The sequence below is a fragment of the Staurois parvus genome, unplaced genomic scaffold, assembly GCF_062004578.1.
Source record: "Staurois parvus isolate SC_StPar_1 unplaced genomic scaffold, SC_StPar_1.0 ptg000172l, whole genome shotgun sequence".
Lineage (NCBI taxonomy): Eukaryota > Metazoa > Chordata > Amphibia > Anura > Ranidae > Staurois > Staurois parvus.
The window spans coordinates 6,674,479-6,687,457 of NW_028317968.1; the positions used below are offsets into that span (position 1 = coordinate 6,674,479).

The 12,979-nt window shown below is 42.9% G+C and overlaps 1 protein-coding gene across 8 annotated transcripts in view; it reads left to right on the top strand.

Annotated features, from left to right (window-relative positions):
- The window catches only part of BCAS3 (BCAS3 microtubule associated cell migration factor), a 1,369,778-nt gene that overhangs the window by 67,187 nt on the left and 1,289,612 nt on the right, over positions 1-12,979 (top strand). For all 8 annotated transcript variants that reach the window (XM_089676635.1, XM_089676630.1, XM_089676633.1 and 5 more), the window contains exon 6: positions 11,643-11,724. In XM_089676635.1, coding sequence (XP_089532761.1) covers positions 11,643-11,724 — 82 coding nt within the window. The remainder of the gene's footprint in view (positions 1-11,642; positions 11,725-12,979) is intronic.

The window sequence follows — 12,979 nt, forward strand, 5'->3', positions numbered from 1 at the left end:
CACAGTCAGTGTTGATGAGGGAATGCCTCCTGCAGCAATATTGTGTTTTGCTGGTGGGGCGGTTCGAGAGGGAAAGCAGGGAGCCTTCCTGGCTGCTAAAACACAATGCTTACTGCTAGCGGCAGGCTGGTTGTACCCAAGTCTATCAATGGATCAACTTGGGTAAAGTCAGCCTGCCCATAGATGGATCGAATTTTTGCTGGTCCTTGCTAAACCAGCCAATATTCAGTCCATCTGTGACCAGCTGTCGTGAATGAGGTAAAGTTCTTTCTCTCCTCTGAGCTACCCACTATCATCCTCGGAGACTTCAACATCCCTATTAACATCAATAACCCGGCTACATCCCAACTCCTCCACTTAACCTCTTCTTTTGAGCTAGCGCAGTGTATTCAGTCCTCCACTCACTCCGACAGAAATACTTTAGACCTTGTCTTCTCCCACCACTGTACTCCCTATAACCTCTCAAACACCCCATTTCCCCTCTCCGATCACAATCTCATCACCTTCACAGTCTCCTCGTCCTCAAACACCTATCCCTCCAAACGTCAAACTATCACCAGCAGAAACCTCTGCAACTTGAACCCTGCCCCTTTCCACTCTGCTGCTGACCAACTCTACGACAGCATTCTTCCCCTGTCTTGCCCTGACCTGGCCACTACTGCTTATAACAACTCGCTATCAGCCACTCTAGACTCGCTAGCACCCCCAACAACATGAAGCATTAGACCCCGACCGCTACAACCCTGGCAGACTGACCACACCAAAAATCTCAAACGACACAGTCGCGCGCTGGAGCGACTATGGCTCAAAACCAGATCCCAACAAGCGTTCACCCGATATAAATCTGCCTTCCTAACCTACACTTCCTCCCTCCACACTGCCAAGCAAGCCTACTTTGTTACCCTCATTAATACCTTCTCCTCCAGTCCTCGCCGGCTTTTCTCTACTTTTAACTCTCTACCCTCTCCGCCCCCACCTCCACCCAGTACCTCACTCACCGCGCACGAGATTGCTAACCATTTCAAAAACAAGATCGACGCAATTCATAGGGACATCGCCACTGCTCAGACTTCCACTCCACCTAGCATTCCTCACACCAAAACCCCCTCAACACTCCACTCCTTCGACCTCACCACTGCCCAGACTTCCACCCCACCTAGCATTCCTCACACTAAAACCCCCTCAACACTCCACTCCTTCGACCTCGCTACCACTGAAGAGGTCACTAAGGTCTTCTCTGAAGCCCGCCTCACCACTTGCCCCCTTGACCCCGTTCCCTCACAACTCCTACGACCACCCTCTTCCTCCATCCTACGCTCCCTCACACACATGTTTAATCTTTCCCTCTCTACTGGCACATTCCCCTCCCCTCTAAAACACGTGCACATCACTCCCATACTTAAGAAAACCCTCCCTGGATCCCACTGACCCGAACAACCTTAGACCCATCTCCCTGCTGCCATTTACATCCAAACTCCTAGAGCGCTTAGTCTATAATCGCCTGAGTTCCCACCTCACCGACAACAACCTCCTTGATCCCCTACAGTCTGGCTTCCGCGCCCTACACTCCACCGAAACTGCCCTACTCAACCTCACCAACGACCTGCTAACCGCCAAAGCTAATGGCCACTATTCAGTGCTCCTACTCCTCGACCTCTCTGCGGCTTTCGACACGGTTGACCACCCCCTCCTCCTGAAACAATTACACTCTCTTGGCCTCAGAGACTCCGCTCTCTCCTGGCTCTCTTCCTATCTATCACAGCGCTACTTCAGTGTTACTTATAACGCTGCCACCTCCTCTTCACTACCCCTCTCTGTTGGGGTCCCTCAAGGTTCTGTCCTCGGGCCCCTTCTCTTTTCCATCTACACCTCCTCCCTGGGCCAATTGATACACTCTCACGGCTTCAACTACCATCTCTATGCCGACGACACGCAAATCTATCTCTCTACCCCTCACCTCACCCCTTCAGTCTTCGTTCGTATCACAAGCCTACTGAGCGACATATCGGACTGGATGTCACTCCACTTCCTCAAACTAAATCTGTCCAAAACTGAGCTCCTAGTCTTCCCCCCAGACCGCGCCCCCCGACTTCTCCATCAAGACCAAGAACACCACCATCAGTCCCTCCCCTCAAGCCAGAGTACTAGGTGTCATCCTAGACTCCAATCTGTCCTTCTAGCCCTAAGTCCATTCGCTGACAAACTCATGCAAACTTCACCTCCGCAACATCTCCAAAATACGCCTGTTCCTAACCCCGGAAACCACTAAGCAACTCATTCACTCCCTCATTATATCACGCCTCGACTACTGTAACTCCCTCCTCATCGGCTTACCCCACCGCAGGCTATCCCCGCTCCAGTCTATCTTGAATGCTGCAGCCAGACTCATTCACCTTACTAATCGCTCCATATCCGCCACCCCCCTCTGCCAATTCCTCCACTGGCTTCCGATTGCCCAACGGATAAAATTCAAAATGCTAACATTGACTTATAAAGCTGTTCATAATACTGCCCCAAACTACATCACCAATCTGGTATCCAAATATCACCCAAAACGTACTCTCCGCTCCTCACAAAACCTCCTACTCTCTAGTTCCCTGGTCTCCTCCTCCCATGCCCATCTCCAGGACTTCTTCAGGGCTTCCCCCATTCTCTGCAACTCCTTACCCCAATCCATCAGACTGTCACCTACTCTCCTCACCTTTAGGCACACTCTGAAAACCTATCTCTTCAGGGAAGCATACCCCGCCCTCAGCTAATTACTGAACTCCTCCACTCTTCCTATCACTCCATCCCCCACAGCTATTTCCTCCTGTACCACTATCCCCTCCCTCCTAGATTGTAAGCTCCAAGGAGCAGGGCCCTCGAACCCCTCGTGTATTGAATCATATTGTTACTGTACTGTCTTGTGTACTGTCTCCCTTTATAATGTACAGCGTTGAGCACACTGTTGGCGCTATATAAATCCTGTATAATAATAATAATAAAAGTTCTACTGACTTCCATCATCAAATCATAAAGCATGCAGTTTCATGTATTAGATGACCTTCTTAAACAGATATGGAACTATTTGAAAGTGAGGCAAGTTACCAATGTAATGGCATCACTACTTAGTGAATGGTATTCATGTTGCCCAACTATAAAATCGTTGCTGTCTAGTAAAAAAACAATTATGTAACCGTTTTCTATATATTTATATATTACATACGATTATAAATATTTCTTGCTATGTTACATATTTTCATACCACTTGTGTAATATTGGAATGCGTATAATCTGCAATTATTCTTGCTCACTCATGCTTGCATTCTACATAACCACAGCACTGGCAGATGGAGCTGTTGTTTCATGCATGGGAGGAATAATTTTATTAGGAAGCATGCAAGCGCTTAGGCTAAATCTGGGTGGACAAATATCTTCAGGCTGTGATGATGAAAGAAGCATTATGTATAAAGTGTAATGACTACATAGAAAATCAAGAATAAATGAAGGCAATGCTTTGGGTATTTACACATCTCAGTCCTTGAATAATTATCCATTAGCAATGATACGGTTCTGGTATACAGTGCCTTGAAAAAGTATTCATACCTCTTGAATTTTTCCACATTTTGTCATGTTACAACCAAAAACCTCAATGTATTTTATTGGGATTTTATGTGCTAGACCAACACAAAGCGGCACACAATTGTGAAGTGGAAGGAAAATGATAAATTGTTTTCAATATTTTTTCAAATAAATAACTGAAAAGTGTGGCGTGCATTTATATTCAGCCTCCTGAGTCAATACTTTGTAGAATCACGTTTTGCCGCAATTTACAGCTGCAGGTCTTTTTGGGGATGTTTCTACCAGCTTTACACATCTAGAGAGTGAAATTTTTGCCCATTCTTCTTTGTTAAATAGCTCAAGGTCTGTCAGATTGGTTGGAGAGCGTCTGTGAACAGCAATTTTCAAGTCTTGTCTCAGATTCTCAATTGAATTTAGGTCTGTACTTTGGCTGGGCCATTCTAAGGCCTCTTTCACATGAACGTTCCGACCGGGTCCATCCGGCGGGAGCTCATGGAGAGAAGCCGCGGACTCCTTCTTCCAGCGGGTCTCTCGTTAAGCCCTTCAGTCACTGTCAGCTCCCTGGAGAGAGCTGTCTCTGCACATTGTACTGACCATGGAGGTTTTAAATGTAAGTGCTCTTTGAATAAAGTTCCACTGTTGTAACTCACGTTGACCTGGCTCCCTGCTGTGTTCCTTTTGCATGTTCTGATCGGGTCCGATTTTCAAGTGGACCCAATCGGAACCTCAATTCTCCTCTATGGAGCGGTGGGTGTAAACGGACATATGTATGTGCTCTGTATTCAGACAAGACGAATAGTTAACCCATACAGTGCAGTCCTACTACATGGTAAGAAAAAAAAAAATCTGCTTTAATGTTTTTATTACATACCTTTTTTTTACCTTGGGTCACTGTGTTTATCTGTGCAATGCAGGTAGATCATGACTGGTGGCAGAGGTCAGCAGGGTGCCCTACATAGCCCTGTGCCTTGGTACCTCTCTTACAAGCCTTTAGCCTTCATGCAAGTGTTGGGCTGGATCTTTGGAGGAGTTAATCAAAGCACCTTCATGGGTGGAGGTCAGTCTCCAAGAGTGGCTGCCCCTAGGTAGAGGGTATTTGCTCGGATACTGCCCTAGTTAACAAAAATTGAAATAACTGAAATCCAATGAATGAAAGGGGTGGGCCAGGGATAGTAAAGCTGGGGAGGAAAGAGCTAGATGTAAGCAAGAGTAAGTAATTTCAGTGAAGGAGAGGAGCTTTGCAAGACTGAAGGTTAAGCTTTAAGTTTTGTGGACAAATTTGGGATCAGAGGTTAAACTAAAGAACTAAAAGGCAAAAAGAAAATAAATACATATATGATGCAGTCTGTCAGTAGCATTAATCAGCAGTTTTAGTTTTTCTGAATCTCTCATGTAGCATAGTTTCTTTTACCTGTTGATCCTGGGAGATAAAACATTTTGACAGCAGGCAGCCCAGCCCGCACATACACAGAGAACACTAAAAGTTATCCCGCACAGTGAAACACCTGGCACAACACAGCTCCACCAATGCTGACACGGATTAGCAGGCCAAGTAGGCTGTGGGATCATGATAATGTCATTGCACATGTGATGGATGTCCGGCCAGGTCACACTCACACAGACATGAGACATCAGAGAGTCAGATATTACTTGCCTCTGCTGATTAATGGGAAGAAAAGGGCTGGAACTCCACAGTGATCAGTAGTTGCTAGCCGGCTTGCAGTAAGCGACTGGGTCTGAGAGGAACACTGGAAGGAGTGGCAGCTCAGCTGCTACACTGGCCCCAGACACCCACCATTTTCCTCTGACCTTTCTGACTCCCCTCTGTTGCCCCTCCCCTCAGCTGAAGGATCATTCATGACGTGGCTGCATCCCACACAGAGAGAGTGCTGGCCTGTGCTGCACCCAGGCACCCCTAGGTGGCAGTGCACCCCAGACGGCTGCCTAGTTTGGTTAGTTGAAGCACTGACCCTGACTGTACTTGCAAAAGGGGCCAGCCTGAATTGATCTAGCTGGACTTAATTTTCTGACTAAATTTTCACTTTAAGTTTTCAAAAAAGTGCTCCTTTGTCATTCCATACCTGTAGGCAGTATACTGCCCATTTGCAAACAGTCTGAGTAGGCAGTCCCAATTTTTTTTTATCCTTGGTTGCATCTCAGTAGTGCTGCTTTTCTGTTGCCTTTTTGCATCCACTGCATATTTACATAAACTCGAGTGATGTCTACATGACATTTCTGAGGTCAGGCTTCCTGCTGGGTACTTCTCAGGACAAGTTTTCTAATGGGTACAACAGTGGACAGCAGTGGCGTCCTGAGGCAGGTGCGGGGGGTGCTGTCTGCACAGGGTGACACCGATCGCATGGGGTGGCACCAGACCAGGGACGGACTGCCAACTCATGGGGCCCCCGGGCAATAGGGGATCATGGGGCCCCTGTGTCCTTGCCCAAACTCAAAAAAACCTATGAAAAAGGTACCAGGGGCATCTCATGGGGCCCCCTACAGTGCCCAAATTTCCAAATGGTCAGTCTGCCCCTGCACCAGACCCACTCCACAAAAAGGTAAGTTGTAAAAAAATCCGATGATCCTGCGGGGATCGTCGGCTTTCTTTACAACTTACCTTTTCTTGGAGCAGGTCCGGTGTCACCCCGTATAAGTTGAAAGCCAACGATCTTGCGGACACCGGACCTGCTCCAAGAAATGGTAAGTTGTAAAGAAAGCCGACTATCCCCGCAGGATGGATCGGATCTGCGTATTGAGCATAATTGATCGGAGTCCGATCCATTCCGCGGGGATCGTCGGAGGGGGTGTCACCAAGTGTTACCGCACCGGGTGACACCAACCCTAGGGACAGTGCCTGTGTACAGTGTGGTGGACAGTGCCTGTGTACAGTGTGGGCACTTGTATTCTCCATCAGTAGCCAATGTAGTTAGGAGACATGAACCTTGTTGGTACCCTATAACAAAAAGTGCCTGAACAAGGAATGGACAGGATTGCCAAATATTGAAAATTACTTTCGATATGATCTGTTAATAAGGTTTTAGTGGTTGAGTTCACATATGTTTTAAAATGTGATTTTGTAAAATGTAATTGTATATGCAATATGTGCATTCATGTAGTAAATCATATGTAAAAAGGGCAACAAAGTTAATTGTTTTTTTTAACCGCTTCCCAACCACCCTATAGCAGAAATACTGCTACAGGGTAGCACAGGTGCACAAAATCACGTGTGTGTATGTATATATATATATATATATATATATATATATATACTTGAATTTACATTACCGGGTAGGGGGCACGCAAGGCGCCATTCGCGGCCGCGGTTGTCAATCACCGGGTCCAGACCGGTGATTACTCGCCAGCGCCAAGTGATTGCTGAGCAACTCCAATGGGGAGGAGAACTGTTTCTAAACAAATTGGTTCTTCTCCCTATCACCTCGTGCACAGCACATCCATCCAAAGCAGTTTTCTTACAGTGAAGCACACGGACACAGCACATAGTGAAACACCACACAGTTAACCATTTGATCGCCCCTCATGGTAACCCCTTCCTGCCCAGTGCCATTAGTACAGTGTCAGTGCTTTTTTTTTTTAGCACTGATCACTGTATTGGTGTCACTGGGGATGTCAGTAACACCAAGTCAGTTCTCCCCAGTGGCATAATGCCTGCTGCAGTCCCGCTATAACTCGCTGATCGCTGCCATTACTAGTAAAAATTAAAAAAAAAATAAATCCCAGTTTATATACCTCCATTTGTAAATGCTATAACATTCATGTAAACCAATTAATTTACACCTATTGGGATTTTTTTTTCAGCAGAGATATGTAGCAGAATACACTTTGGCCTAAATTTATGTAGACATTTTATTTTTTAAATTCTTTACTGGATATGTTTAATGGCAAAAAAGTAAAAACAATTGTTAATTTTTCACAAAATTGTCAGTCTTTTTTTTTTTTTATAGCGCAAAAAAATAAAAATGCACAGGCAATCAAATACCACCAAAAGAAAGCTCAATTTGTGGGAAAAAAAAGGACGTAAATTAAATTTGGGTGCAGTGTTGCATGACCATGCAATTGTCAGTTAAAGTAACTTAGTCAGGAAGGGGGTTAAATCCTCTGGAGGGCAAGTGGTTAATCGTTAAGATGTGAATACAAGTGTCTAATTAAAAGCCAGTCCCCCTCCTATGTTCTCCAGAGTTAAACATCATTGACTATACAGTAAGAAATTTAAAGGTATTGTTATTACTGTGGAAGAAAAATGTATATGTCAAGTTAAAAAATATTTGATACAAAGTAAGAATATGTTCCTGAAGAATGGATTTTTTTTGCTTACTCTAATTGAATTTAGTAGCACATTATTGTAAAAATGTTTGCTCTTTTCACTATGTACTGAAAGTAAGAAAAATTGACAAATATGTAAACCAGCAGTTCCTATACTTGCTGTCAATTTTTATGCTTCTTTTAGGCTCATCTTGATTTTTCTTGTATAGGTTTTCCTAAAGAGGAAAAAAAGGTTTGAGAGCCTTTATGTTTTACAGAAATTGCCCTCCTTGTTCCCTGCAATACTTATTACATTGATTGATTACAAAAGCATTTTGGAAAGCAGTCACCAATCACTTAATTTTGTTGCATAAAATAGCAACAGTGTTGTTTCTTTTTAGATGGCTTTCTTAAAGCAGAACTTCAAATAGAACTATAGGCAAAACTTTTGTTTAGTTTTGGATAAAATAAGGGAGGGTCATGACCCCTGTCAGATTTTTTTTTTTTTGCTATTTGCATCCCATTGGGGAGATTTACCTTTACATCTTGTCCCATAGCCAAAATAGGAAGTGAGAGGAAATCCTTACAAATGAAAGGAATACCTTTGGACCCCCAGGTCACCAGAACCAGTGTCCCGATTTTAAGATTTACCCTTTATTACATTTCTGGGGACAACCCTGTTTTTTTTCTACTTTCACCTTGATATTGGTAAACAGGACAAATTGAGAGGGTGAATCTCTTTAATGGAGACACAGCGTCTGGACGTTAATTTGTTATTGTTTGTTGTCTTGTCTCTCAATCCATGGTGATATGTTCTTTAACCGATTTCCCGCCGCCCTATAGCAGAACAGGGTGGCAGGGGTGCGCAAAATCACGTATATATACATGAGTTTGCATTCCTGGGTAGGGGGTGCGTGTCATACCCGTGCCGCCATTTGCGGCCGCGGCTGTCAATCACCGGGTTCCGGCCAGTGATTACCCGCTGGTGCCCGGTGATTGCCGAGGATCTCTGATGGGGAGGAGGGCTGCTTTGTTTACTAACAGTCCTCACTGTCTGCTCGGGTACATTTGTAAACGCTATAACTTTCACGTAAACCAATTAATTTTACACATATTGGGATTTTTTTTTTTAGCAAGGACGTGTAGCAGAATACATTTTGGCATATATTTTATGACGAAATTAGATTTTTAAAAAAAATTTTACTGGACATATTTAATAGCAAAAAGTCAAAAATATAATTTTTTCTCAAAATTGTTGGCCTTTTTTTTTATAGTGCAAAAAATAAAAAACGCACAGGCAATCAAATACCATCAAAAGAAAGCTCAATTTGTGGAAAAAAAAAGGACGGAAATTTTTGGGTGCAGCGCTGCATGACCACGCAATTGTCAGTAACACGGCGCCGTAACACAAAAAATGGCCTGGTCAGGAAGGGTGGTAAATCCTCTGGAGGGCAAGTGGTTAATATTGACTTTTTAGTAAATTTTTGTTTGGATTCCACGCTGATATTTTTTCAAACAACTTTTAAAAAAAAAACATTTTCAGTGAATAAAATTATGGTATTTTGGGAATATTAGAACTCATGTTTTGTACTTGTTTTACCAGTCCCGAAGTTTTGCCACCATAAGTAACTACTGTGCTCATCTCTTAGGCTTTTTTGTTAGGTATACTGCACTGCGCCCGTGGTGTGGGTAAACTGCAGCTCATTAGTGTGAAAACAACCCATTCTATTATGCTCTGTGTATTGCTGACCTTAAGATCTCTTCTTTCCTGCTACTGGCACCACTCTGGAGACCGCTAGCTGGGATAAGATGTGGAGTGCAGTTACTATCACTTTGCATGGGACTGGAGCCAGCATATCGGCTTATGCGGCTCTTGCTCACTACTACAGCACCAACTTTTACAAGTAGTTCCATTGCATTGCACTCTGTTTTGTGCTCTGGGATAGTGGGTCAGCAAGCCCTGACGGTGATCTACCTGTCACCTGGCCACGATCTACTGGTAAACCATGATCTATGGGTTGTTGACCTCCAATGTAGACCATCTGCGTTCAATTTTATGTAATGAGTCATATTTCAAAAAAATTTAATTAATCACAGTACTTTGCAAATTGTTTTACAGACTTGTATTGTTATCCAGAAGATAGTACATAAGAGTTAAAACTGAACTATGGGCATAAAAGCTTTCATAAATAGATTCCTCAATGGCCACAAAACCACAAAGAATATAAGTCCACTCTGTGAGCGCCAAATGTCTTTACAAACCCAAATATGACTTTCTAAAAGTAGCAGTAACATCATCACTGTGGTGTACAAATCCTGTGCAAGAGAGCAGAGCTGTGGAAGGGACCCAACAAGCCCCACCCACTACAGACTGCTAGAAAACTGTGGGTGGAGGTGGATACAAGACCAGTCCAAGGAGAGAGAGCAGTAGTAACTGGTCTTTATTACAGAAAGCTCCGACAAAGAGGAAATGTTTTATATTGGATTCCTGTACAAATCTGGAAGAAAAGCAGATCATGTTTAAAGTAAAAATATACATGCCACGTATATTTAGGTAAGTTAGGGAATCCCAGTGTGTTACCAGAACTAGTCCTAAAAATAAAACGTAAGGACTTAGCGAGCGCTTACATAATAGCAGCTATTGCACCAAAAAGGAACCACAAACCTTCTCAATAGACAATAAAATAAAAGTAGTACAGCGCTAAAATTAATGATATATATATATATATATATATATATATATATATATATACATATGTATATATATATATATACACTAAATACTAACGATGAGGTGATGAAAATATACTGTGACGTAAATCAAATTGGCAATAACTGATTAGATAGCAGTCCACATTAAATTATGTCAATATATATGATACACATAGAGAGAAAACGTCCCATTAAAGTGCAGCTAAAAGTGAGCTAAAACTCAGCAATTGAATTTGTGTACAGTTCCAAAATGATTAAATCCAAGTGTGAATAAATAGTAAGATTGCAAACTCACCAGAAGCGCAATCTTAATGCGCATTAATCATATAAATGAGCCAGAGGTCTCCTCTCTAATGGGGTACAGCCTGGTGCAGGAATCGCCTCCTCTGTCGGTCTGGGTATTTATGATGTCAATCAGAGGTCCCTTTGGGGGTGTGCTGTATTAGCGTCTGGTCACAAATAGGTTCCTTCCTCTGGACTGGAAAACACTGGAAAACACCTGGGGTCCTAGGTGGTTTAAGTGCTTGTTGCAGAGCAAAAGAGTGTAGTAGTACATAGTGTAGTATTCCAAGATTTATTGGGAAGTTATCCAAATTCATAAAAGTATAAAAACACATGTGGAAATTGCAGTATCTTCAGGTGAAAAATGACATGCAGCTTAAGAGCTGCTTAATACACTGACCAGCTCTGAAAGAAAGATGGCCGCCGGACCTCCGTGATCCGGTGGCGTGACATCATGGCGTAGCTAGGCTCCTCCTTAACGCGTTTCGTATCAAAACGCGTTCGTGTTGCTAATTAGAGTCCCCACTGGAAGATTTTCTCTCTACTACTGCTGTGTCAACCCAAAATTTGGAATTTTCTTTCACTTTTGATGAAAATGGTAAACAGAACAAATAGAGAAGAAAGAGTGAATCTCCCTAAAGGGGTCACAGACAGCAATACAAACTGACAGATGTTCCTCTCCTCTCTATCCAAAACAGAAAAAAAAAAGGTTTTGCCATTTAAGTGACAACATCTATGAAGAAAAGTTGTATGTAATTCAGTTAATGTTTAAAGAGAAATAAATGTTATCCTGATTAAGATGTTTTGCATATTATGCTTTGCAGGTCAGCGGTGAAGCACAAGAATTATTTTCAGCCCGGCATGGTCCTGTACGAACTGCGCGAGTCTTACCATCTCCTCAGATTTGTATGTTTCAGATTTGTTTCCTCATTTTTATGACAGTTTTCTTGGTTTACAGATGTTATATGTTTGCAGTTTGTTTTAGTTGACTCTCTTTCCTCTGAAGTACCTTTTGGTGCTCTGTCAGTAATGTAAAAAGTTCAAATGGGGTTGATTTACTATAACTTGGTGCAGCGCTGCATAAAAACCATTCAGCTTTCGGGTTTTATTGCAAAGCCTAGTTTAACAAGCTGAAGTCAGAAGCTGATTGGCTGCCATGCAGAGCTGAACCAGATTTTTCAGTTTTAGTAAATCAACCCCAAAGTTTGAATGCCATTATACGCAGTACAAACAAAATAGTGTTAACTTTGGCAAAAAAGTAATATTTTCTGATAAAAGAACTTTTAATCACTGAAAAACTGTATGCCATGTTTCTAAAGGTATTTATAATACATTCACCCTATTAATAATACATATTTGCCATACATTTTTGTTCACATTTGCTAAGTCAAGTAACATTAGGCAACATTCTCCAGTGCTTGCTTTTCAGTGGCAGAAGGCACTTTACTGTACTATATGGCTTTGACCTAATATGACCATGTAGCGATAATAGGTCAATGATATCATGAGCATCCCTGCCCCTTTGTGTATGTGCAGCTACAGGATGGGGAATGTCCCAGCCACAGTTCATTGGGTAGTGGTGGGTGGGAGTTGTGACCAAACTAGTGCTCATCCCTACTTGTAAGCAGGAGGACATAATTAAAAGAGCAGTATAGGTTTGTAAAAAATATATAAATAAACATTTATACTCAGGTGGCTGCAGCATTGGTCCCCCGCCGTCTCTAAGACTAAGAACTGAGCGATCAAAGACCACTGATCGTTCAGTTCTCAGCCTTCATGAGCAGAGAGCTGGTGACTCTGATATGGCCCTCCAGTGCTCACTGGAGCACTGGACTTTTGAGGGAGCTTGCTGAGAGACTGAGCCAGCTGTCGGTCCAGATGCCCACCATATGGTAGGGATTTTTCCAGAGACTGGACGGGGTGAGTGATGTCAGCTGACCCTTTATCAGCTGAGAATGGGACACAGGAGTACAGAACAAACTGCACTACTGTGATCACCAAGAGAAGTATAGCCAAATTAGCTAACTTCTTAGCCTTTTAAATGTATTTTTTTTACAGGGTTTCCTGAATGGCATTATCAGTTGATTTGTTTCCTGGAGTTATTCTTTGCATATTTATTTTACCCATTTATTGTAGCTTTCTTTATTCTGCATTTCCCTTG